Genomic DNA, 27,796 nt, shown 5'->3' with positions numbered 1-27,796 from the left:
TGCGCTTTGCAACCATCCATGCCAGCACCCAGATCCTCTCGCTCCAGTCCATGCTGCTGGGATGCACCGGCACGCTGAGCCATCCGTCTTCTGACTGACTCTAATGACAGCCTGTCTGGACCTTTTTCAAGCCATGCATCAGCCCCCGAGCCCAGCGCCGATAAGGAGGCCCCAGGAAATGAAATAAATAGCGAGCCATTTCCTTGGCACTCAGCGCCACGGAGGGGATGTCTAGGGCAGCTTAAACCCAGGCCCCAGTCCAGGTTCATGCCTCTGTCTGTGTAGTTAAATGACAAGAAATGGCTTGTCAGAGTAATTTTCCGCCGGGGACTAACTGCTTGACTTCCCAGAGCTGCTGTGCCTTCCACAGAGCTGAGGTTTTCCCAGTGCCCTGGCCCTGCAGCTTGGGAAGGAGCCAGACAGCTGAGACACATTCCCACCCAATTCAAAAAAGAAGCACCACCACCTCCATTTCCAGGGTGGGGAAGACATTCCCAGGCTGCTTCAGACAAAAATCTCTGTTCCCGCGGCACTGCCAGCCTCACTCAGCCTTAAAAGCCACAGACCTGGGTCAGAAATTGATGTCTCCCTTTGCTAGGGAAAGATGCGCCAGACAGATTGACCGCATCCCAAACAAGCTCACTGGGAGCTGGACCAGCACAAAAATGTGTGCTCGGAGGCGGCCACCTGGCTGCACATGCAGACAAGGGTACAACACCCCAATATCCTGCTGTATCCACAGCTCTCCCATGCCTGGATGACGTGGGATGACAAAGGCACTAAATGCTCCTTTGCTTCCACTCCCAGGGTGCGTGCCATGTCCTTACAGGTGTGGGCTGCAGTCACCCTACCCTGGCCCCCGACCTCCCATGCACAGCTGATTGTCACTGCCTAGGGGGACATTTGCAGAACAAGGTAGTAGGTAAGGATGAGACCCCTGAGTCCACACAGAAACACTTAGCAGAATAGGAGTAACTTGCTAATGCTGGGGGTTTAAGGCAAGGGATTGAAGGAACTTGTAAAATTAATGATCCAGCTTAGAAGCTTGCATAAAAAATTAAAAATCCGTATTAAAATTTGTATAAATGTGTCACAGCAAGATTTAAATGCCTTTTAAAGCATGTTTAGCTCTTGATCTGAATTTGCTCCATTCCCATGGCCTGAGGCGACGCAGGCAGCAAGTTAGAGAGCCGGGCTCAGGAGTGAATGGGCAGCATCCGTAACGGCTGCAAGGAGCATCAGCCTGGCGCGACTCACAGCATGTCAGGGAGCACCGAAGCCTCGGCAGCATCTATCTCTGCAGTGAGAGACAAAACCGGCAGATTTAGAAGGAGCTGGATGAAGACACAGTCTACATCCCTCTCCCCAAAACCATCTTCTTCCAGTTTGAAGAGGTTCCTTCTCCACTGCAATATGCCAGAAGCCCTCAAGCCTCTGACCAAGGATATCTCCATATCCACCACTAGTAACGTGCTTGTGCCAGCCAACTCCTATAACTATGTCAGCATTGCTGGAGTTCAAACAATCTCTTTAATTGTTGTCCAGATGGTGTCCCTGTAATTCTAATTTGTTGGCAGCCAATCTCATTTTATTTATACTCTTTTGCTGTAAGGACTCTTTCCTCAGAGATGATGCTGATGTCTGTTCTTGTATTTTGGGGGCAGGGAGTACAGGTGACACATCCCCCCTTGGCAGAGGGGGTGTTGCATAGAGGGAACAGAGCGTCTCCAAGCCCTTCCCAAGGCTGTAGCCCCCAAAATGTTTGTCTCCCTAGGGATCAACCTGCCAAAGTACTGGCGCCTTGTGTAGGGCTTGGGCTGTAAAGTGTCGGAGGGTGGAAATACTGGCTGTTTTGGGGTTGATCCCCCAGTCCATAGCTTTCTGCCGCCTTTCTGCTGAGGGTCTCTAGTGCTGGAGGAAACCCAGTGCTGATCTTCAAGCCTCAATGACCCCTAAGGCAACTCAGCAGCCAAACCCCTCAACACATGGTCTTCTTCTCTGGTGAAATCGGAGGAGCCAGTCCTCCCTGTGCTCAGCCACTTTGGGTGTCCAAACATCATTGTTTTTTTGGGGTGGAAAGTACCACTAATTCCAGTGAAAAAAACAGCTTTCCTTGGAGGCCAAGAGCAAAAGCTCGGCTGGATGGATGGACATCTGTTTGTCTGCGGCACACAGGACCTCGCTGCTGCTCTGGGCAAGGCTTCCCAAATCCAGCGCAGGGGAGCTGAGCCCTCCCAGATGCACGGCAGCGGGGCAGGGACCTTGCATCTGCCAGCTGCTCCAGCCGGTGCTGACATATAGAGAATGCTAATGAGGCTGGGGCAGACCACAGTGAATTATAATTATCAATCTCTCCCTGGGTGAACTCCCTTGTACCTCATCAGGGCTAAGCCAGCACGCAGCCTGGGACAGGTAGCCACAATTTCTCCATCAGCAACTCCGCTCCTCCACTGGACACACACTTTCTGGAGCAAACGTGCACCTTGTGATAAAGTCGCACTCTGCAGAACATTAGTACTGCGCTGTTTTTTATGATTTTTAAATGAAGGCTACTTCATACTCGAAACTACCGAGTCCCAAGGAAACCCACACCGTAATTAAAATATGCAACTGGAAAAATAGCAGAAGGAGCACAGCAGAAGTGAGAGATACAGCTGCGTCTGTCCACAGAAGAATCTGCACAGTGATGCCACAGTTTTGTATTCAGAGACATGAAACACCATTAAAGCCCAATATAAGACATAAATTATTCAATGTCCAGCCATGATCACTCACAGCAGAGACACTGTGGATAAACCTCTCTTTAAAAAGAACTCTGCAAGAGGGAAAATGAGCTTTATACAGTTTCATCCACTTCATTAACAGGCTGCTCGCAGTGCTTACACTGAAGCATGGACTTGGAGACCCATGCACCAACCCACGCGCGGAGCATCCCGGGGTGGCCGTACCCACTGCACGCTCCCTCTTGCTACGTCTCATATCCCAGGGGAACATGCTTGCAACTCCTTCCTCACCAGCAGAATGCTCTTTCTTCCTTGATTCTCTTTCTACTTTTCCAAGTGCTTTTATCTTCCCATGGACAAAAAGCCGAACAGAGCAGACTCAGCCTGTTGCTGCTACATGAGTCAGTCAAGTGACTAATGACTCTCCCCCCTGGGTTTCCCTCCTCGAGCACATTGCTTCTCCAAAACACCGTTTGATCTCACCTGGGACACCAAAGATAATCAGTCTCAGCCACCGACACAGCACAGCCAGCTGGCTGTTGAGGCCGGAGGGAATCTGCTTGCCCCTTTACCTTCTGCACCCATCAGCGGCATTAAAATCTCTGCTAGCAAACAAGCAGACCCAGAGAAAAATCAACACCTGGAGAGAGATACGAGCAGTCACACAGTAGCCCCGACTCTCCAGCAAGCAAGGAACTGTTTATCAAGCCTTTCTGGTAATTCAGGACTGAACTAGGATCTGGATCAGCCACAGTCCTCATGGCTCGCAAGGGTTGCTGTTAAATAACACCCCCCAAAATGAGACTGCACAGTGACAGTGCTCTGCAGCATCACGGTCCCTCCCTTCCCAGGACTTACAACATCTAAGGACCATCATATTAGACATGCACAAGAGGGTAAACACTCCTGATTTGGGCCTTATTTTCACAGGAGGGCTAGGATGGCATGGCGGTGTATGTAATGTGGGATTATTTCCCCGGTGTGTGTCCCAGCAGGGACCCAGCATACCCCCAACCCCATGACTGACCACTCGTGCTGCTGGGACTCCAGAACCAGCCCCAACACACCTTAAGCCATTTGGCACTGCCTCACTGCCTGCATTATTGGCATGCGGGAGGCAACTGTTAATTTAAAATCCATATGGGGCATCATTTAACCATGCCCTTTAAATTATTCCAAGAGCTGTTTCCCAGTCTACCCTGAAGCCGCTCATGGTTGACTTTTACACAGGAGCCCAGGGAAGAGTGACCCAGTTAAGAGCTTCTGCAGGTGACAGAAGGGAAGTTGCTGAGAAGAAGCAGGTAAAGCATGTCCTGCAATGTCATGTATAATCTCCAACAACAGAAAAGTCCCCTGGTGAGGGAAGCCCCCAGATTCCTTCTTTGAAGGCTATTGCACCCCAAGCTCCCGCAGCCAGCAGCTTTGCCCCCCATTTTATGCGTTGCTCTGCTGACATCTCCAGTTTAGGCAGGCAAAATCATGCACTGGCCTTTCCACTCTGGGTCTCAACCTTAAGGACTGCATCAAGCCGACCAGTTTGATGTCTACAACACACACACACAAAAAAAAATAATCTCCCAGCCTAGAAAAAGCCTTGTAGATAGCACAGACCCCACTGGGGCAGGGGCTACATGGCCTAAGCCACCAGATGCCAATAGCTGTCCTGCTGCCATGCAGCAACATTTCCTCCTGCACAGGCACTGCCGATTTCAAAGGAATCTGGGTCAGGTAAGGATTTATCGTAATGTCTTTCTGGACAAATAGCTGCTGCTGTGGTTCACATTTGGGTTTTCTCTGCTAAGCACTGACTAGCATGCATTTCACAGACACTTTTTTGCAAATCCTACTTAGAATGCATGTGCCTCCCTTCAGGTGAAATTTGTCAGATTCCTACTATGGAAATGTTTTTACCTCCTGACAATACCCTTTAGATAGTGCCTATGGAGGTGGATGACTCAAGCTTGACATGATTATTTCCATCCACCATTTTTTATTAAAAATACTCCCTAGCAGTTCGTAATGTGAAGACAAAATCTGGTTTTAAAAGGGATGTGGAAACCAGAGAGTATGCACAAACTGTGCCACAATTTTATGTCAACCAACAATAGCCAGAAAATCTATATGTAAAACAGTTCCTCCCTGCCTTAATTTATAATTTCATGCATAGAAACCACTAAGCATATGGCAATAACATCTATCCAAGACCCCACCGTACTTCGCGGTCCCTAAGAGACAGGTTATGGATGGCCTGCCACTTCCAACTTCGACATTTACTTGATGTTACGAAGTTAAGTATCGCCTAATATAGCTTTCTGCAAGTTAATTCCCTTTGTGACGGTGACAGCTTCTAAAAACCCTCGCGCTACTACAGAACTGCAAATAGCAAACACCGCTGCTAGGAATAGACAAGCCATCAGCAGAGTGACCTGCTATCTCTCCAGCCTCTTTCCTTGCTGCCAGCATAGTATTTAAAGCAGGATGGAAAAAGACTGAGCGGAGTTAAAGTTGACAGATGGCTGATGCAAGTCAGAAAAGTTTTCCTCGGAGAAAAAGAAGCGGTCGGAGATGAGGCAGAGCAGCACCCTAAGCACAGTGCTCTGAACGGTGCTCAGATATTCTGGACTTCCCCCTTACATGAAATCAGAAATATTTTTCATGTCCTGATCTCTATATTATCCTTCACCCATCACCCACAGGCTGCAAACACAGAGTATTGGTCAGTATTCACTGCAGGGATGTGCAGGGGGAGGCATGCTGCTTTCCAGACAGGCTACACAGCTCCTTCGCCCTGCAGCATCCCAGAGTCCTCATTTGCAGAAACCCTTCCCAAAGTGAATGGTGCTGAGACATGAAATGCTAGACGTGGGGAAAAAAAAAAAATACTGCTGGAAAAAACCTGATAGATCAGGCACTTGTTGGAGCCTTAAGCGCAGAGGAGCATTATAGGAAATTCCCACCGACTTCCTCAGCTTCAAACCTTTAATAATTTAATATGTGTGACTGGAATTCCTCAATAGCCTGGAACTCCCTTGGGACCAAAATCTCATTGAAAAAGAAACCAAGACGAATTTGCCATTTCTTTCCCAGCCTGCAAGATTAAATGCAAATATGTTATTGGCATCAAGCTATCACAGCTTGATATATCCACAAAGCTCCCATACACTGACATTAACTTCTCAAGGAAGAACATTTTGTTACTCACCCTGAGATAGTTTATGCTTAAACAGAGAAAGGCTATTTCTGTTTTGGGTTTGGGCAGTGAACAGTGGTTCCTTCACCAGCTACCAGTGTACCCAGGCACTGATCTTGTATTAGTGACAAAACACAGTAAGACGGTGACTGCTGACCTAATAATACATATATAATTTCCAGTGGCTAGGCTGTACTCTGGTAGCTGGCACACAGAAAAGTATCTCCAGCTTCTTACGCTGTTCTGGCTTTAGCCAGAATCAATTTGGTACCACTCCCGTGTTTGCAGGTGGGAAAAAATGGCCTGAGGTTGACCTCTGCTAGGCTAAGAACTGGGGCATATCTGCATGGCAAAGATGCAAAGACCTCAAAAAATAGGTGTTTGTAAAGAAAAAGGCTGTCAGAAAATATATAACTAAATCCTAACAAGAAGCCTGTGCTTAGCAGCCAGAGAATAAATGGATGACTAGTTAATGAGTCCTGAGCGTTCTGAAGAACGAGGGGATACTCTTTGGGAACAGAGATGAATGAACTTTGCTGCTCTCCAATTCAATAGCACAGTCATAATGGAGCACCGACCACATTAAATGGATGCAGCGCTTGCATTAGCAGCGACTCGGCTACTGCCTTCTCAAAAGACGGCTCCTCTACACCTAATTCACTTCATTTGTTGTTAATTAATGGAGACGTTCCACAGTCTCTCCAGTGCTGGTTTCTCATGGGGCAGGCAGGTCTGGCCATGGGGCTGTGCTCTGCTGCCTCCCACAGCTGGTGCTCCCACCCCAGAGCCACCGGTGGGAAAGAGATGCCGAGAGGGCTCACCAAACCCACAGACTGCCCAAGCGTGGCTAGGGCTGGCAGCAGGGAGGCATGTGAAGGATGGAAATGAGGCTGGGCTTCCTGCCCATGTCCAGCCACAGACTATTTCCATGCAAACAGCAGGGGAACAAATCAAGGACAAGTTTCCCTTGTGTAATGGGATGGCCCTGACAGTAGGTTGCAGCCCTGATGCCACTTGAATCAGCTCTTGACAATTATCTGCAAATCTCAAAGGCAATTACAGCAGACATGCTCTAATCAGGGTAGGCATAGCAGAAAAACCCGTGTTCTCTGCATTTGAAACAAACCTCAAGACCTCATCCAACTTCTTCCTCTCTGCTCAGCCAACCCCTGCCGTCCTGAATAGGGACAACAGCTAAGCTTTACCTTGCAACATAACTTGCATCTAGAGGATGCACAGAAGCTAAGCCAGTTCTGCTCACCAATTTGAATCTTCAAGTGAAGCTCCTGTAACTCAGAAGAAGAGCCCAGAAGGTGCCTCTGCAGGCCTCAAGTTCCTGGGCTCTCAGCTAAGCTGCACTGAAAGTGGTTTCTTGTGTTGCATCTCTCACCCGAGCTGCTTTCACCACATATTCATTAGGAAGAAGAGAAGCAGTTACAAATACTCAGAAAACACTGCTTCTACTTAAGATAACGCAAGGCTTGCAAAACTAAATCCAAAGTCTGATTTACCGAAGCACAGGTGAAAAGGGGGAGGGTGAGCAGAAATGTTGGCCTTCTGTTTTGCCAAAACATCTCCAATCTGTCCTGGAAGGACCATTTCCACCTTGCACCGTTCCCTTGCTTGCTTCCTCATCAAGTTCTCCATTGAGACTACTGATTATGATCATGGCTTGTACCAAATGTCCACTGGGAAGCAAACCAAGAGCTTCAATTTTTTCCACAGCCCTCAAAGACCAGCTGTCAACAATATTAACTTTTGCTTAGAAATGACCCTGGTGAGCCACAAATTGCCCGTGAAAGAGACCTTCCCACCACGAACCAGACTGGGAGGCTACCTGGCCTCACATCCTGTCTGCAGGGCAGAAGGGATTAGCAGCAACCAGCTTCTAGGGAGGAAATTATGGGATCCTGCAGGCAGCAGATGCGGACAACCTTCCTGATAGCCTTTGCCAGCCTGAGGCCGGTCTGTGCTCTCAATCGCTGACCTGGAAAAGGGAGTTTTAAAGCTCTTTCTGGCTTCTTAAGTCACAAGCAACCTCCGTGCATCTTGTTATATTGAGACACAGAGAGAAGCCCCACATTTGAAAGGCCACAAAGCAAATGAGAAGACTTCCTAGGATGACAAGTTTCAGCTCTGCAGGTTCCCAGGAAGGGCTAAAGACTCCTTTATAAAAAGATATTAGCCTAACTTTTTCTCTTGCTAAGTTTTACCCATAAAAAGTAGCCTTACTCTTTCAAAAAGCTGCCTTATTTCTAGGCAGAAGGACAACATCTGAGGCTAAAATCAATCTACAGCTCTCAACATAACCTTGGTCAGGGACCTTTTCTTTGTCCCCGATCTTCTGAGCCATCTCACTTCTGACCTGCCATTTGCTCCTCGCTTCACGAGGAGAATACCTCTGGTTATTGCATGACAACGCTACAGCAAAGGTGAAAAAAAGCCTTTCCCCATTCCCAGCCCCCTTTGGAAAACCAGAATGACATCGCTCACCATCCAGTTCCTCCACCGAGATATTCGCTAGCTGTTCACTGTCGCTGCCAGCGGAGAGTGAGCGGTTCAGGTAGTTGCCTTTGTACAACAAGCCAGCTGTTACATGGTGGAATGGCATCTTCTCCCTGGGCACAAGAGAAAAGGGAAGAGAAAAGGTAATTTTAATTATTTGGTTTTGCTTTACTTGAACAGTACAATAGCTTGCCTTGAAAGAGTAGCTAGACGAAAGCACCCTACACCAGGGACGCGCACTGGAGCTGGGTGCATGACTGATGGATAGCAGATTATATTTAGTGTCTAAGACATGAGCTAAAGAAACAAACAAAAAAGCAGCAGCTTTTTCTTTATGCCGCACAAGAGCTAGCAGAGACAGAGCAGCAGTGCCTTAGGATAATAGGAGTCTCTAGAACTCATACTGTAGCTTTCAGCCTAGAGGTTTGTTATTTCATAGTAATTATATAGCGCATAGGGGTCACTGACATGCAATTAAAAAGTCATAGCATCCAGCAGCGTGGCTTTCAAAGCCATGCAACAGTCTGGATGCCATCTCTCAGGCCCTGCTCTGGAGCATCTCGACCTCAAAGGTGGTTCAGACCCGCGGCCCAGAGCATCTGCACTGAGCAACATGCACGTCACACCGATGCCTCGGCTCCAGACTTCGGTGGCCCTCGCTGAAAGAAGAAAATTCACATTCCAGCACGGCCCAACAAAGAACATTTTCATCTCACCAACTATGACAGCTAAGAAAAATACTGCTCAATGGGAGGCTGTAGCAGAAAAGTGTTTGCAAACTTAGCAGGTATAAACACCGCAGCCTAGTGAAGGGCAGCCATCTGCACAGACAAAAGTGGAAATTACTGTCAGCAGCACTTACACATTGATTTAGGATACACAAGAAAGAGGCAAGTTTGCCAAAGTCAATTGAAATATTAAGAGGAAGATTTGTCATACCCTTGGCTGGTTTCAATCAGCACAGCCCCATCATGGGCGTATTCCATTTTACACTGTACGTTTTCAGCAGATATAAATCAGCAGAGCCACCCAGACATCAGCCGAGGATCCGGCCCAGGGTCTCCACAGGCGTTGGAAGATGGCCAGGACACCCTGGGTGGTATGGTTTGGAACGGACCATTAATACAAATTTATATGGCAACGTTGGCAGATTTCCCTCGCACCAGTGGGGGGACACAGACCCTTGGAAACAAACTCCAAGGGCACTCTCACTACCTTCACGCTGGGACATCAGCTTGCTTTGCCATACAGAGATAAGTGCCACCTACTGAATCGTTCTCCAGCCAACACTACAATTACAAGGATGATCTGGCTCTTACTCAGCCATATGTTCCTACCACAGTCAATAAAACAAATATATATATACCTATATATACATTAATTTTATAACAAATGCCTTCTTGCCTCACTGAGTTAGTAAAAGCTTTGATAGACTCACCAAGAGCAAACTAACCTCGAGACACAGGAAAGCAAAGAACAGCCATGAGGTTTCTCTTGCACTGCTTAGCATGTACCTAGAATTTCTCTCGCAGTAATTATGTAAATAAATCCTAACCATAATTTTAAGTATTTTTATTTGGGAGCCAGTTTCTTCAGCAGCACATTAGAAATTGTAAACAAGGTTTTCTTTTTCATTAAGCATATCTGTAATTTCCCACCACTTGCCAATTAATGTATTTCATTCTGATATATTGCTCACTCTGACATATTGCTCTGCTCTAAGACGGGAATTTTACCTACCCACAGGGAGACACCCAGGCGATGCCAGGTTTGGTACCGCTCTGGGTCCCAACAAGCAGGGCTGGAGAGACACGTCCAGCCCTTTGCACCATCCTCATTAGCTTCCAGTCCCATCACAAAGTATTCAGGCAGCAGTCAATCCGTGTTTTCTCTCAATAATCACAGGCCCAATGTAAAAGCAATTACACTGATTTTCAAAACCCTGTCAAATTAAAGAGATTTAAATCTAACACCTGCAGCAGCCCAGGCAGAGCTGCAGGGTGAGCTTGCACTGCACATGCAGCATGCGATGAGCCCATGGGGCTGGGGGCTGATGCCAGCACCCACCTGCCCCGGCTCCTGGGCGAAGGCAGCTCAGCCCTCACACTCCCTGAGCTCACCCACGGTCGGAGTAGCTGCAAGCTGTGGATTTAGGTGGACTAAAACATTTCTGAAATTGTTTTCTGTGCCTTCATTTATACAATCATTTAAAAAAAAAAAAGGACAATGCATCTTCCCTGTGGGCTGAAGTGCTTAAAATCAGCTCCTACCTGTGATCCTGTAATGCATTTCAGTATTGGGGGGGGGGGGGGGGGGGGGCATCCATAATATCCTACAGTGAGAGATCCTGGATTAAATTATACTTCCTGGGTGTATATATATTCTTTTTTTTTTTTAATTTTTTTTAACTGCAATATTATTCAATGGAAACCATGCAGAGCTTCTGGAATTCAGCAGCTCTCAGCCTCCCTCCTAAGAAGAGATGCTCAAAACCAGACCAGCAGCAGCTCCAGCACCAGATGTCCAAACAAGGATGTGCAGCCACGCTTCAGGAGCGCTCAGCATCCTGCAGACGGGAGTCTGCTTTCAAAACCGAGCCTGCACGAGGGGCAGAAAATGGCAAAAATGGTCATTGCAAGGTGTGGCATGTAGGTGAGTTCATAAAGAAAAGCACCACACTTTGCAAAGTACCCTTTGCAAAGTACCCTATGTTGAAACGTATATAAGAGCTTAATCGAAATACTTAGGTGCCTGATGCCTGTCTGGGAAAAAGATCAGTCCAGGCTCATTTTTAATTTAGCCAAAATGTCTGTGTTAGAAACACAGTAACCTTAAGCTTGCTTGTGGCTGCTCCATCCAGTAGCAGCTGAGCCCCTGGGTAAACTCAAATCCTAAGTGAACCAGTGCTGATGGGCTCCATCCCACACCATGGTGATGCTCTGCCCAGGCATTCGCTCAGCAGCAGGTGCTGGTGCCAGAGCACAGGGTGCCGACAGCTTTCTGTCCCTTCATTGTGTTCAATTTGCAGCGATGTGCACCTGCCTCCTCCAGGTGGGAATGGGGAAGATGCCCTGGTCTTGCCCCATTTTACAGAGCTATACAACAAGCCTCCGAACAGGCAGCTATGCAGTGAGCTTTGCTCTCCATCTCTGAGCAGTTGAGACAGACACATTTTCTACTGAGCAACATGCAAACTGAAAGCAGTTTTCAAAGGCATAGTGGGATTTTGGAGCAATGAAATCTCCTTGAATAATATCATGAAAACATTGACATTTAACCAAAAAGCCCTCAAAGAACCCATAAACATGTATATGGAAATGTTACCATGGTACCTTGCCAAGGTTTCAGTCTCTGTGCCAAGCTCACCAGCAGGTTACATCCCCCGTAACGCCCGGCAGCAGCACTGCCAGCCTGGCTCTTTCCTTTCAGCACAACCACATTTGTGGAATTTATAAGATGTTCGTAAGCAATTTCCCGTCAGGAAAAAAAGGCAGTTACACGATGCTCACATGTCTACACTCACTCTGGTTTGCATTCTTCACCAGCTCTTGTGATATGTTTTCTAAAAAGGCTTGCAGACCCAATTGAAAATCCACATGACTATTAAACTGGAAGGTTTAGCTTAAATATCAGTCAAGAAGATAGAATCAGGATCAATATGCATTGATCCAGGATCTCCCTTGGTAGTTACCAATTTGGAAAAGCTTTCTTGCTAACCTTTCTCCTACGTGCCACACAAAATAATGCCCAGAAGTTGATCCTGGTTTTACAGCCTCAGGCACATAACAAACAACATCATCCGCACCGCCTGGCTGTTACACCTATACCGTGTATTGCCCTTCTCTACTCAGCTGTAATTTGGCTGCTGCCCAGCAGGTTGTATGTGACCTGGGCTAACAGGTCCCTGCCCTGGATGCTGACCAGCCCCGCAGCTACCACCCCACAGGCGCCCCACAGACCAGGCAGAAACGATGCTGGCGGGGGAACATGGGGAGACGGTAAAATTGAGATGTCCATCTCTCCCACAGATCTGGCTGGGGCTGAGTGGAGGGTTCAAGCTGATAATGGGGGAAAACACACATACATGGGTGGAAAAGCACACACATGCAGTACAACAGCGTAAGATTCATTTTCTTAGGAAACTCGGCTAAAAAAATACAGGAAAACATAGAAAAATCCATAAAGCAACCAGATGGTAAGGAAACTGGAACAGTAGCTGTAAAGTCCCCCAGCTCACTCTAAAACCCTTTAAAAATTCATCAAATGAAGTAATGGTGTTAAAGATGCTTGTCCCTGGGCAGAGCAACTTTACAACATCTAAGACAAATAAGAGCAACAACTTCTGAAAAAATTATCTCTTTTTCCCCAGAGCTGAACAATTCCCATTATCTTTTCAGGTAGGCTGTGTAATATCTAGCTCGATCCAAAGGGAAGAGCAGAGCAAATAGACCCTGAATATCACCTGGGAAATTCCTGGGCTATTTGATCCTCCACACTCTGGCCATGACGCATCAGTCAGGGGACACAACCAACTTTCCCAAGAGTCTTCATTGCTATTCTGGTACATTTTCCTTTCATCGCTGTCCATGCACTAGTCCCTGCCCTCTCTCCCAGGGAGGCAGGAACAGCTGAGGGTCGTGGTTAGCTCGTGCTCTCTGGCATGGGAGTGACTGAGCTGGACTAAATCCCCATCTCTGCGTTTGCAGTCGGTAGAGTTAAGGGGAGACAAGTCAAGTGTTTTGTTGCAGACATGTGGCTTTGGGAAAATCCTGCTGCTAGGAAGAGCACTAAGTCACTTTGTCGCTTATCACCTGCATTCCCTGTTGCTAACAATAGCTTTAAAGATCTTTTTTTAAATTTATTTTGTGCAAAAGCTTGGCATCTCAAATGCAGTATGAGCCCAAGCATCAAAGGGAAGTCTGAAGGGCCCAAAGAGTCTCATTTTGGCATCAGGAGCAGCTCTGAGATGAAGGGGAGCACATTCAGGGCTCTGTAATGAGGTGTGAAGATTTAAGCTGCTGCAATAAAATACAGGAGCCTCGTTTAATCAATCTCAGCTCAGGTGCGTAAAAAGACACAGGAATGGGAGTGTGCTTAGGCAGATGGCTCTTTCTGTAGCTACAAAACCAACGTAAGTGGGTCTTGGAAGGGCGCCTTGGGGCTGAGAAAAATCAGTGCTGGTGGATAAGCAGCCTTAAAAGAAAGCCCTAAAATAGCCCCTCCCAGACAGGAAAATCTTTGAGGAAGTTTGTGTTTTCTGACTATTGATACCAATATAGCCAAATCCCCCAAAACACATGGAAAGGTGCATTTGGGCTATATATAAGCAGATCTATTGCAGGAAGGGAAAGACAAGAGCCTCCCTGCTCCCAGTCCCCTGCTGCAGCCTGCACAGAGCAGTAAACACACCGGACCATTTCCTGAAGCCAAATTTCCTCAGACTGTAATGCAAAGTCATTGGGCTGTGAGTGCAAGTGAGCCCTAAAGCTTCCTCTGAGAGTTTTTCTTTTACTTCTGGAAAACAGGAGTGCTCCGACTTTCTGGGAAGAGGGCTACTTATCAGAAGCCAGACCCAGCACTGACACACATGATATTTTCAGCAAATTAATCCATCCAGATTATACCTTTTACAAGGCCATATGGACTGCAAACATGCGACCTGAATCCTCAGTGTACACACATGCATGTGAGATTCATTCAGCTACACATTTGTTGGTGGTCATACAGGTACGGACTAAAAGTGGTGCTCAGGGACCACTTTCTGCCCTGACCCTCCACACCCACATGTTGCCCTCATCCTTACCACACCATACATGGCATTCCTGCTCAAAGTGATTATTTATTGACATAACCTTAAGAAAATATCCCCATATTTCGGACAATGACCAAGAAAACGGAGATCTCCTTCCTGGTAGGATGCTGGGTTGGGATACTAGTAATAAAGTTCCCCATGGTGATCAGTGGGTAAAAGGACTTTACAAACTTTAGACCATTTTGAGCACTCAAAGATGTAACTGGGAAAAAAGTCCTATGAAATGCAGAAAACAAGATCTGAGTGACAAGCCTAGTGGATGTAGTGCCACAGAGGCACTTCATGAGCAACAAACTTCCAGGTTTGAGGACTACAAAGTGATAGGAGCTTCAGATGGTTTTGTGCTGCTTTTTTCCCCACCTTCTCCAGAAAATTTTAAATTAAAAAGAAGATGAAGGTCACTTTAAAATACATCACATTGCTAAACAACTGATGCTTCACAGCTGCCTTTGAATTCTGCATGGCAGAAAGGAAGAGCTGAGTATGCCAGGTCAAGTATAAAATATACTAATTCCTTTCTGAAAGCTGAACATGTGAGAACACAGTGGGACAGTTTTGAACCCAAAAGTTGTTTGTTATTTTTTAACTATGGCCTCGGCTGATCCCCAGCTTAAACTGCCGGGGGGACTGCAATGACTCAATAGCTCTGTATCTCCAGGGCAAGCACATCACACACTAAGGGGATAAAAAACCCTTTCCACTCCCAAACAGCCTTAAACCTGCATAATTTTAAGGAACCATCACAACTGACTCACCAGCATCTCCTCCATTCACCCAAGCTCCTCTTAGCCCCCAAACTCATCCTCGCCTTTCGCAGCCGGCAATCCCAAGCTATATTTCTGCCCTCCCCTTTCTGCCACTGAGCCACTTTCCGCTGCTGCGGGGGTGGAGTTTAGCCAGGGTCAGTTAAAAATTTCCAACTTCATATAAACTACAGTTGTTTTTGAAAGCTTCTGAGCTGATATTAAAAAGTAAAAGAAAAGCCAACAACACAACAAAAATCTCTGAACCTTCTTCTCTTCTCCCCTCTAGTAATTCACCTGGAAACATGAAAAAATCCACTTGAAAACAGATCTTTTATCTCTGGGAAGGCTGCTGCATGCATGCACCAGCCTCCTGTTCCCTCCTATGGTTTCAGCTCCTCTACAAGACAACAGGACACATGGTGTGCATCATCCAGGCGCTTCCATGAAAAGACTGTTTGAGAACATGGGAAGAGTTTATGAAAGGAAAAAAATGCAGGCTACTAAAAAGCTCTAAAATCTCAAGGCAAAGGGCTTCTATGGTGGGAAGCTGAAGGCTATAAACATGCAAATTGGAAATTAAGCAAGAGTTTTTAATGGTGAAGGTGATTAACCACTGGAACAAACTATCAGAACAAGTGACACGTTCCTGTCTCCCTGACAAGACCAGATGCCTTGCTGGAGGACACGCTTTAGCCAAGCACGAGCTGCCGAGCTCAGTGCTGGAGTTAACGGGGTGAAAGCTGATGGCTTGTGATATATTGTTTTCTAGATTAGATGCTCTGACACTCCTCCTGGGCTTTAAAAACCAGGAGTCTGTGAAGACACTCAGAGGGGCTGGGCAGCATCAGTGCTGAGATGAGATCACGTGCAGCTGATAGACCTGCAGCTCCCTCGGCACTGTCCCAGGCACCTTCCACCTCACCTTCATTTCATTTTTTCCCTCCAAATCTGCCCCTTTAATACTGCCAAGGGGAGCAATGACCACCCTGTGCCTACCCCCAGGGGCTCCTGGCAAGGTGCAGTGGGGTCTCCCCCTGCCCCTGCAGGCAACTGCTCCCCCAGCACTCAGGAGATGGGGGTACCACAAAGCCAACACCAAGCACATTCAGCTGAGCACACATCGCTGCCTGCTGGTGCAGGAGAGGCTTTGTACCATCATCTGCATCTGCTCAGAGCGTTACACCAACCCCCTCAACAGTCCTTGTTCTTCAAATATTTCTTTTTCTGCAACATTTATCTTATCTTTTTCTAAGTAGGAGAACACAAGATAATACTGAACTAACTGATGGCATAGGGTAACGAGGTCCTTGTTGGCAGTAGCAGAAAAAGTATCACAGAGCTTTTAGCTGAGATGAAGGGAATGTCAAAACAGCAAGGAAATGTCACTTGTGCATCTTCATCCCCCCCCCCCCCCCCCCCCCGCCGTGATGCATTTCTAACATCTTTCCCATCTTTCCCTGTTCTGTTGAACTCTTTTCTCCTCCACGCACAACTGTTGAGTGTTTGCTTATTGAGAGTGTCTTGAGGACAGTTTTCTGAGTGTGCTTCTGTTCATTTACTCATGTCCAGTTGCCTTCACTTCACAGGCATAAATCAGACATGAAGACATTATTAGCAGTGATTTCTGGCACCCCCAGCACACTGAGCAAGCATCCTATTTAAGAAAACAATATACAATGGATTATTCATAACAGACCGAGTGCGTCACAGATGAGTAATTATAAACATGAAATATATCAATAATGACAATTTTTAAAGCAGATTTAACAAAGTAACACACTACAAATAGCCTGTTGGTTCATTATCTATTATTAATGAAATGCCAAAACATTTAGTTTTTTTAACAGGGCAATTAATTACTCCCAATAAATACAACTTATGCCAGGCCTCATCTTTAAAGGAGTTTGTTGGACATCTGGTGAGGGTTATTTTTTAAAAACAATAGCTGACGGTTCCTACAGAAAGTTCCCTAGGAGCTATGAGGATTGGAGCCATCAATATATATAAATGAGCCAGAAGGTAATTAAAGAGGCAAGGGTAACCATAACACTGGAATAATTTTCACATAAATTGAGGTGAATCATAGTATAAGATTCAAACCAAGATACACTCCAAGGATTTGCCCACTGCAAACGTTCAGGGCTGTTAGTTTTCTTGGGAAAGTGTCTTCATACACATACTATGGTCCAGCTTCGAAAGAGGATCCAGATTTAAAGAGGATCCAAGTCTGCTTGCTGGGAGAGAGCCAGCAGACCCAAATGACCTGCCCCAATAAGAAGTTTCCAGAATGACCAGGCTAGTTATTAACTACTATTAAGCTAGAAACAGGCCATGGTGAGCCAGGGTTCAGAGACCATTGTGCTCATGGCACCACTTCATGCAAAAAAACAGAAATACCAGCTGCCCTTGGACGCTGGACTTGCAGCCCTACTGCAGAAGGTGGCCAGGGCATCCACCGGACAGCGCATTGTCCACCCAGAGCAGCTGTTTAACACCCAACACTACGCTATTTAGCTGTTAATGAGAAGAACAAATAGGTAGATCCCAAACCTGCCATGACCCCTCTACGTGCACAGTGGTGGGCAGGCACGGACCTCCTCCAAGGGGTAAGCCCTGGAGCTCAGATGCCGCAGAGCGCTGAAGCACTCCCTGGGCTCAGCAGGATCTGAGCACATGCTGACGCACCCCAGCATCCAAGACCTTAATTCACAAGAAACCAGATCCTATCAGAGAGCTGAGCTGCCTTGAGAAAGCCTGCGCTTCTTTCTCCGTGAGCTACTGGTCTTTGGAAGATTATAGTAAAGCTGTTCCAAGAAACCAAAATGATCATTTCCTGCTGGAGCACAGCGCTTAGCTCTTGGGGTGGCACAAATTACAGCATCCTTATTTTTATTTCAGTATTTATTTGAAGGAAATGTACAACAGAAATCTGATGCTGGCTGTATTTTAAACCCACGAGCACTCTGTAAACAAGCTAGACCCAGAGAGATTTGCATGTTTCTTCTTGAAACATAAGGAGAACCAGCGAGACTGAATAATTGAAAACAGTTATGGAGACTTCATTTTCTTGTTTTTCCTGGGATTTGCTCTTGGGCTGGCTGCTCCCAACCTTAATACCTGGCAGGGATGATCAACTATTTGGAATCTCATTTGCATAATAGTTGATGTGCCAACAGCTCTCCATGGGGAAATCACTGCCCTGGCAGAGGTCAACAATATGCAGAAAAAATTAGTGTACAGAGGACGTTTTTCTTAAATGCAGTTTTTAAAAGGGGTCAGAGCAGAGTATCTAAGATCAAGGATGAATACACAAATAGATCATCACTGTAACATCCTTAGTAGCCTCTAGATATGTCCTCAAACCCTTTTGAGAAGCCTGCCGATTAGCAACACAAACATGTCTGGGTCTTCAAATGCATGCCCATGGGGCACGCTTGCCTGGGGGTGGGGAGCTGCAAGGGGGCACTGCCATGATGGGAGGCAATGGCAAAACTCCAGTTACCTTCACTGGGACAGGTTGCAAGCATCAGCAGTGCTCATCCAAGCCACCGGGCTATTTACTTAGCTGTTTGCCTAAGGCTTTGAAGGATTGGGTAACCCTTCAAAATGATTGTTGTATCTATGCAAACAGCTATGGTCCTGCAAACAGAGGAGAATGAAGAAAACCTTATTAAAGTGGATCAGTCCCGGTGCAGGCACCAGCTTGCTGCAACTCATTAACTTCAGTGAGGCTCTGCCCCACTGACCTGTTTGCAGAATCAGGCCCCAGGCAGGAAGTGAATACAAATGCAAAGAGAATTTAGGTTAGGAAGGAATTAAGCCAAACTAGAATTTGTGCAGGGTATCAGTGGCGGCCGTCCCCTCGACTGAACAACCTTCCAGCATCTTAGGCTTGCTCACATTATTGTTTAACGTGCCAGGATAAAAAGATCCTAAGGAAACTATCTGCAGGCAGATGCTCTCTCTGCGCACACGTGCCCACTGCACTGTCACCTGTGTCATCCCGCGCAAGCATCCTCCAGGACACTAAGTGACCGCAGGCAAACCCAGTATCTGCTTATGCCCTATTCAAAGGTGAAGCAGCCAGATTTTGACCCTTGCTGCATTTGTAAATATCCAAAACCCTTCTGCAGACACCATGAGGAAGAACTTCAATAAACACGCATGATGATGATGGAAATACAGGAGGGTAAGGGAAAGGGACAGCTCAGAGAGCCCCAAACCACTCCAGCAAGCTCCTCCCAGCTGGGCATCGGTTCATAGCTGGGGGTTCAGAGACAGCCTCGGCACCCCACTTTGCAATGCCTGCACCCCAGGAGGTACCCACCGAAGCTGCAGAGATGCCAACACAGTGGGGTATGGCTACAGGCAACGAACAGCATGCATCTGAAACCACCATCCGGGTTAAATGGCTCGATAATGTATGAAAAAGGGAGGTAAATACTGCCTGAAAGCTTCAGCTATGAACAGACTTAATGACAGCATGCAGTGTAGATATTTAAGGTTTTCTTTTATCATGCTGTAAAAATGTATATACAGTTTTGCCCAGTAAGCCTCCACAAGCAGACGTTAAGTTCAAGGAATGAGAGGGCAGTTTTACAACCACCCACTGAATTTCTATACATTTTCCATGTCCTGCCCATGGACTTCAGGTTCAACAGACTGAACCTGCGCTGTGGCTTTAAATACCACTGCTTAATGTCTTTATTCTGAGAAGCATTTTCACATTTCAGTGCTTTTATCAAAGTAGACTGCATTTAATTAAAAGCAGACCTATAAAACAGTTTGGTTCTATTGCCCTCTTTCCATGATAGCCCAAGTACTATTGCATAATACCCAGTATTTACTTTAGTTTTTTGCTTACACTTTTAACGCTAACCACATTCGCAGGTTAAAAATACAGTTAAAGCCTACCCAGCCGTATCAGTTCCCCCAGTTAACAGCTGAGCTAACTAATATATCTTTAGCTGTGGACTGTATAAAACTGAATAAAACTGACTTGGTATTGTTTACAGGACTCATAAAAAAATCATTTCAGTTTACCTGGCTAACATGAATGCTCTCAGACCCATTTGACATTCCCAACATATTCTGAAAAGGTACCACCTGTTTCATTTTACATCTCCTGATAAATTGCCTGCCATATTTCATGCTGAATCAATAAAGTTATATGTGCACAAATCGACTAAAATGATGTTTGCTGGTATTTCTAATACAAGTAGTTTCTCAATGGATATTTTGTTCAGTTTATGATAACTCTGGAAGATAAAACATGCATAGTACTATCATCTCACTATTGGTCAAGCAATTATTTTGCTTAGAAATTAGGTCATTTAAAGAAAAATAAAACAAGAGGACTTGCATTGCATTGTAACTTACAGGGGAAGGTTTTCTGGAGGCTGTGTGAGATGCATGGGACCAGCCATTTAAATGTACCAAGACTGGGCTGGGATTTAGTCTGTTGAAGGAAAGCCTGGACAAGTGGCCACAAAAATGTTGTTTATATATCCATCTACATTTATACATACCCATATATCTTGATATGGTAGGAATAAGCTGCATCAGCATAATCCTCAAGCACATTATGATTGGACAAAAACTGCATGATAATGAAGACAGGGAGAGTGTGAGTATGGAGAGAGGAGGTACAGCCCTGTCTCCTCATGCAGCTCAGACAGACAGGAAAGGAAGGAGATTTTGTTTAAATTAGCATTTGTGCAAACTATTTCTCTTTAAGTGCTTGGGGCTGGATTTTTGTTTTTTGGGGTTTTTATGCAAGACAAGTTTTGCCCAGGGATTCAATAGCAGGGAGATGCATGCAAAGTCTTTTTGTTTACTGATTAAATCCATCAGTTTGCAGGATCGGGCCCTGGCCTGATCCTGCCCCACTGAAAAGTTAAGGGAAGGTATTGTAAGAATCAGAGGAGGTCTACACACTACCGAAGAGTACAGGAGCCAAAGCCAGGTCCTGCAGGATGGAGACCTCCCCACGGAGACCCCTGCAGTTCTGACACTACCTAGAAGTTTCACCCGGTGCAGGGTTTGGCCCAGGTCTCCCACGCTCGCCATCCCTCACTGCCCGATCGGCATTCTGCCTGGAGATACGCAAAACCCTTGCCAGAGCCAGGGCAGAGCATTTATCTACAGGTGCAGTGCAGAGAGGCTCTATCTACAGGTAGAGCGCATACCGTGAGGAAACCGCTGAGCACCCACAAAGACTCTGAAAACTGAAAAGACGAAGCTTCCCCTACCAACCCTTTCCAGAAATAAACAGTCACACCGCCACACATGCATGCCAGCGGGGAAAGGGCACGTGCAAAGACCCTCTCCCTCCCCCAAAGAAGCCAGCTGGAATATTCCTTGTTAAAAAATGGCATTGGGAGCTCTTACCTGGCAAAATTTGTATTCCCAGCTACCAGCACGCCTACAGCACCAGGCTCTCATGGGGCATCGCGCGAGGGTGCAATGGCAGATTGGTGCAGGTCATGGAAGTTTACAGCCAGAAGCAAGAAAACCCAAAAACCAAAAACCCAAAACAAAACAAAAAAAATCCCCCAAAAGCCACAACATGACCCAAATGATATCCCTGCAACGGTTGTCTCGTTACAAGCAAGATGAGATGAAGGAGGGGTTTTTACTTGCTCTGAGGCATCATATGGAGCTTAATCACAGGCAGTTACGTATATGGTTCTTTTGGCCTTCAATCAAGTGTGTCATTTCGGTGGCAGCTGCCTACGTGATGTAAGCAACCTGGGTGATCCAGTCCTTTGCCAATCACGGCCTTGTGCAGCTATTTTACAGCTGAACAATGGGGAAATCTGATTTCCCAGGCAATGAGGAGATCCTCTTGTAGTCCAGCAAGCACATCGAGCGAGACAGGATCACGCACCTCTCCTCCGGCGGAGTTACAGGCAGCCACAGCCTGGCCAGAGCTCCGCGAGCCGCTCCCGCAGCCGATCTCGTCCCGCTATCATTTCCCAGCGGAGCCCGTCTGTATCCTGACGACTTTCAACACACTCCAAAAGCCACCGAGAGCCGAGACAAGCTTGCAAGGCGCCCAGTGAATTAGCGCGACACAGCGTGGCGTGTACTAAGGGGGATGCAGCTGCTACATGGAAAACAGTCAAACTTGGTGGGTGGAAAAGGTCTGAGCTGCTGGTGAGTAACAGGAGAAACAGCTCACACTCAGGACACCAGCAAAGCACGGCAACTCAGCCCTCCTTAATGCATTCCTTTTGCAGTTCGAGTGGGTAAATCAGGAGGCAATCACTGCAAATCATGTATTAAATCTGGTGATTGAAATTATATCTGAAATAAAACGAGGCTGGGCTGAATACATTAAAGCTATTAGTAGGCATCTGGGCGACAGGCAGGACTCTCTTTGGGAGTCTTTTGGTTGCCGACAGCGGCATCAGGAGGTGTTTGGGGCCAAATTCCTCTGTCGCGTATATTTGTTGATTTTGACAGGTTCATTAAGACCCATCTATTCAAACAGATGGCGGCTGCTCCCTCTGCTCTGGGATCTTCCGTTCTTATCTAACTCCACAAGAGCAGGACACCGCATAGATACCGAGTGCTTATTACATCATCCACGGTAGGAGCGAGGAGAGGGCCCAGAAATTAAGAAAAAGGCTTTCTGGGTGGCAGAAGTGATGTTACACTGCTCCATGGCAACTTGCGTGCCCCTCTCCACAAACATGCGTGTGTGTGCCCACGACCGCACGCAGCCCAAGAGGGGGGGAACCCACCCGTGACCAAACCACACGAGTGGGGGGACGGGGCACTCCCGCGAGCGAGCCGGGGGGGGGCGGAGGGGATGAGCATCTACACTCGCTGGTCCCCCCCGCCGCCGCCAACCCCGAACCCCGCTGTACCCCACGGGGGACCGCTCCGCCGCCGCCCCGTCTAAGCAAGCCGGGAGGGAGGGACCAGCCCCCGCTCCGGCCAACAGGTCGGTTCCCCGTGGGGCACCGGCTGCCCCCCCGCTTGCCCGGGGGGGTGGGGGTGGGCAGCCAGTGCTCCCCATCCTTCGCCGGGGTCTCACCTTCTCGACTCACCTCTCCACCAGCCGGCTTCTCCGCCACAGGTTTGCTCGGCTCCTCTTCCCTCCCCCCCACCCCCCCACCCCCCCCCTCCAGATCGCTCCTGGCCGAGTTATTCAAAGGAGGATGGAGGGAGGAGGCAGAGAGGGATCTGGGCGGTGAGGATGGCGAAGGAAAAAAAAAAAAAAAGACAATCAAATAAAAAAATGCAAAGGAAAAAAAAAACCGGGATAAACCCGGAGACTGCTGAGGAGGATGCGAGTGCGGGGCGGCGCGGCAGCGCGCTGCGGCTCAGCGCCCCATGGCCCCGCAGCCCCAGCGCCGCGCTCCCCCGGAGCCCCCGGCCAGGGCGGCGGCGCAGCGCCCGCCCGGGGAACACCCTCCGCCGCAGCCCACCTTGCGGCAGGCCCCCGCTAACCCCTTCCTCGCCGGCACCTCGGTGCCAGCCACCCGATCGTGTGGTGGTCGCCGTCTGCCCCTTCCCCAGAGCCCGCGGGATGCTGCGCGCAGGGGAGAGGGGCCAGCCCCCGGCGGCTCCATCCTCCGCGGCTCCCACCGCCTGTCTTTCCTCCCTCCCGGAGGCAGCTGGGAAAGAGCACGACCCCGAAACAGTCCACGACGGGAAAGGAATCACTAATATGGGGCTGACCCCCTTGGAAAGTTGACTTCCCCAACCTTCTCCAGGTTTTCTTTTTACCATGGAGGGAGGGGGTAAGGTGCCGGTTCTTTTTTCGGAAACAGCAATGGAGGAGAAGAAACCATGTCTGCACGTGTCTCTGGTGCTCCTGTCTGCACAGAGGTGTGCATCTCCCCGAACCCCGGGTCCCAGCCCAGCCGGCCCGAGTGCCCTCTGTTTGATGCTGGGGAGCACGGAGGAGCAGAGCAGGTGGCTACAAAAATCCCTGATGCTGACAGCCAGGTCCTGACTTCTTCAGAGCAAACAAGCAAGTGCTTGATGGAGTGCAGTTCTCCCGACTTGCTGAGCATCTCCTCAGGTTTCTCAGCTGAGCTAAAATCACCGCAGATCAACCAGGCGACACCTTTCTTTATTGTGGTCATCTTCAGTGGGCTACCAGAGCATGGTGGAGCTTCTTGTCTTCCCAGTTCCCTGAGGGCACCAGGTGCACAGGGGCTTTGGATCCTGCCCAGGGTTGGCAAAGCCACTGGAAAAGCTGTACCTGGGGAAAGCTGGGCTGGTGTGTGCTCCCAGTGGGGTGAAATTTAGCTAAAGATGGTTTAGTCTAAGTATATAGAAAGGTGTTCTGATGGTGAACACAGCTGACTTCAGAAGAGTCTCTAATGGGAACCCAACACTCAACTAAAGCTGCTGTGGCTGGATCTGGAAAACAGCCTGGAGAGCTACCCTGCATCTACAGCAACACTCCCACAGCCGTGTAAGCGCTGAACAAAGCCTTCAGAGTAAGCGTCGGCTTTATGGTTCAAAGGTGTTTCGCTCACATCCTGTCTGGGTTGTACTTTTCTGATGTAAAAATCCTTCCCGGCTCCTTCCTTTCAGCCTCGTGGGTCACACCATTCCCCATGCTGGGATTTCACCATCAGAAGGAACGTGATCACCAGCTCAGAAACCATGAGCAGAGGGATTTTTGCTTCCTTTGCTCCCTGTGCAAACTAGAAATCCCTTCTCCATTGGTAGTAAACTATTTCTGCTTCACCAGCTCAGCCGTCCTGCCCGCAGATGGGCTTTCTGCATCCCACTGCCCCTGTGCCTGCATGCTTTCCTGCCCACCAGGGCCTGGATGGAGGTGCAGGAATTTAGCCGTGGTCCAAGTTCCTTATAAACCATCAGAGCTGTGCAACATCCTGCAATGTTACCATTTTTATCAAGTTATTGGCATTCCTATGTCCAGTGAAAAGATAATTCCTGCTCCAGCAATGTTTTCCTCGGTACCATCTGTGGAAGGTGAATGATGGGACCAAACGCTATTTCAGCAAGGTGAGACTCAGATCAATCTCTTCACGTCATTTTACTTCTCATTTCTTTTTTTCTTGCTCCATAAGGAAACTTTCACCTGTGACTCCCTTAGCCTCATCTGGGCTGCTTACATGAGTAAAGTGGGGGCAAAGCCCCTCATTTGCAGAACATTATTCCCTGCCTTTAGCTAATTTCCTTTCCCTCAGCTCTGGAAGACATTAGACAAAAAGGTTCCAACCTTCATGGCTGAAAACAGTAGCTGGAAAATCCATTAGGCTTATATATTTGTTATTAAAGATTGTTAAAGGACCAAGTTCTCATTAATCCTTAAGTACATCCAGAATATCTCCAGACTTGTGTCCACGTAAACAAGACCAGGCAGCAGCCGTTTTCTCTTTTTCTTTGTTAAAATACAGAGCTGATGGCGTCAAACCCTCTGTTTTTTGAGAAGATCTCCTGGGTAGCAAAGCAGCTCCTGTGGCTGGGGAGCAGTGATGGGAGGACGTGCTCTCCGGAGGGAGAGGGCCACCTCCAAAATCAGCACCGTGACATTTGCATTATGCTCATGAAAATGATATGGCGAGAGACAGTATAATACTAATGTGACAAAGCAATGCACCGAAAAATTATGCGAGGCAGGGACAGTTGTTGTCAGAGACCTGCCTGGCTGCCTGTTGGGGACCAGTGATCGTTGTCACTGTCAGTGCTGAGCTGTCACTCTAATATCAAGTGGGTTATTGCTTGATATAATTTGCTATCAAGCTGTTGTACACCAGTCAGACTGATTACATTTGGGTACCACCCAGCTTGTAGGGAGATGCTCAGCAAACCCACAGCCGCATAGGCAGGGCGAGGTCTCCATTTCTGCTTGGGTGCCTTTTTTGAGACCAAGGAAAGCGGTGGCTGAAGCGTCAGGTGAGCGCACGATAGATAGGACAGCAATAAATGCAGCGTCCAAGGGGAGGCAGGGCAAGCCGGTGTATGATTTTAGAAAAGGCTGGTGTCTTAAAAACATCCTTCGCAATATCTAGACGTAAGGCCTGTAGGGTCAGACTGAGAGTTCCCTCAGATAAGAAAGCCTTCTACCAAAATTAAATAGTTTTTTCTCAGTTAGGGATGACTCACTGAAATTAAAACTCAGAGAGGTCTGTAAGGCCCATCGAAGTGAGGATATCTGTAACTGTTCCCCACAGTATAAGGGAGGGGGTTTCTGTCCAGTCCAATTTTAAATGTCCCGAGAAATACACATTTGACCGCTCCCTGGGGAGGGTTCAGTAACATTTTGCAGTCTAATGGGTCTCACGAGTGGGATAAGCTTTTCAACTTTCAGCCTACATTTTTGCATTGCTTAATTTCATCCCATTATTTCTGATGAAACACTTTGTGGAAAGTGTACAATTGCTCCCTAGCCTGGATTTTCATTTTTTAATGATGGTTAATTATTCCAGGGGAAACTTTTATTTTTACTTTTTATTCATCTTGCTTCTGCACTGGATGCTTCATTCTGAAGTTTAATTAGCGCATTTCAGAACTAAGTATCTAGATTAAATCATTTCTGAGCGAGCTCCACTCCAGGATTTATGATGGTTGTGCACAGCCTTTATGGTACCTGCCAACGCAGGGAACCGGTTCATTGATTGATGGGTTATCTGGGCCGGGAGCGAGCCAGCCGGGTACCGCAACTGGCTCGTGGAAGGGATCTCGCCGCCACCTGGCCCGGTGCTGCTGCCCTTCCTCCCTGCACGACAGCGAAGAGGATGGATGAAGGTGCAGATGATGATGGGTAGAAAGGGGCAGCCTCCAGCTCCTTCAAACCCCAGTGAGGGTATTCCACACCACAACAGCAGGTCTGGGATGCAGCAGCACCAGCAGATTCGCGTCTCCAGCCCTACCATCTGCTTGGACCCAAGATTTCATTTCAGCCTATTAGAGAGATTGGGGCTGGCTGCAAACATCAGATGTAGGCATAGGTTTGGCACCAGTCCATCCCCTTTCCTGCTGCCTCAAACGCCAAGATTTTGATTCAAGCTCATCTGCAAATGCTAAAAAAACTTCAGTTTTGCAACACAGTCCACCCTAGCAGAGCTCATCACAAAATGAGACCTTCAGAGAGGAAAAAAAAAAAAGCAAACCAAGAACTCCTTTTAATTACATTATCTCAACAAACTAAAGCTATAGACAAATGCTATTACACCCAGGAAAATCTGCTTGCTCCCAGCCGAGAGTACCAAACACTTGTGGCTAAGCCAGGGCCAGAAGAACACGCTGTTAAGACAAATGTATGCTTACACGCTTTCCTGTAAGAAAGCTTGACATCCAGTGAGCTAGTGCAAGGGGGTTTATCTACACAAGAAAAAAAAAATAAAAATCAACAGAAATGCCCATGTGCAAGAGAAAAAGCACCTCCTGTTCATGCCGCTGAGCAGACTGGTTTTACTCTTATTATTTATACAGAGCAGCTCTGGCACACTGTGTAATAAAAATGGATAAGGTTTCAGCCCTTCGCTAGCCCACAAAAATAAGATGACTGTCTGCGCAGGCACCGTGGGGCAAACAGCCCCAAACCAAACCCAGAAAACTCACAATGAATTTCAGCAGGGAGGGTTTGGGGGGGGGGGTTTGTTTTGTTTTGCTCTTAGAAAGATAGCCCTGTAATTTAGTGACTCATACGTTCTACATCCTTTGTTGCTTTTCATTTTCAACATCTTTAAGCTGTTTGTGGAGAACGCGCTTATTTTTAGACTTCCCATCAGTGAGCAACATTTTAGCTGGTTCAAAGGGGAAAAGCTCCATTGAGACTTTTGTGTCTGGGGTGTTAACAGGCAGATTTCCTGACGGGGAGATA

At 47.5% G+C, this 27,796-nt stretch overlaps 1 protein-coding gene across 4 annotated transcripts in view; it reads right to left on the bottom strand.

The window, feature by feature from the left end:
• The window catches only part of CALN1 (calneuron 1), a 137,965-nt gene that overhangs the window by 106,989 nt on the left and 3,180 nt on the right, over positions 1-27,796 (bottom strand). For 2 of the 4 annotated variants that reach the window (XR_008746153.1, XM_055797822.1), the window contains exon 2: positions 8,407-8,527. Coding sequence is in view for 3 of the 4 variants with exons in the window: in XM_055797822.1 (XP_055653797.1) it covers positions 8,407-8,527 (121 nt within the window). In the remaining variant the exon portion in view is untranslated. Of the gene's footprint in view, positions 1-8,406; positions 8,532-21,366; positions 22,713-23,033; positions 23,081-27,796 lie in introns of those variants that run through there. The other 2 variants (XM_055797823.1, XM_027785388.2) reach the window with 2 other exon arrangements.

The sequence above is a fragment of the Falco peregrinus genome, chromosome 2 (genome assembly GCF_023634155.1).
Source record: "Falco peregrinus isolate bFalPer1 chromosome 2, bFalPer1.pri, whole genome shotgun sequence".
NCBI classification, from domain to species: Eukaryota; Metazoa; Chordata; class Aves; order Falconiformes; family Falconidae; genus Falco; species Falco peregrinus.
This window is presented reverse-complemented; position numbering and strand designations above follow the sequence as displayed.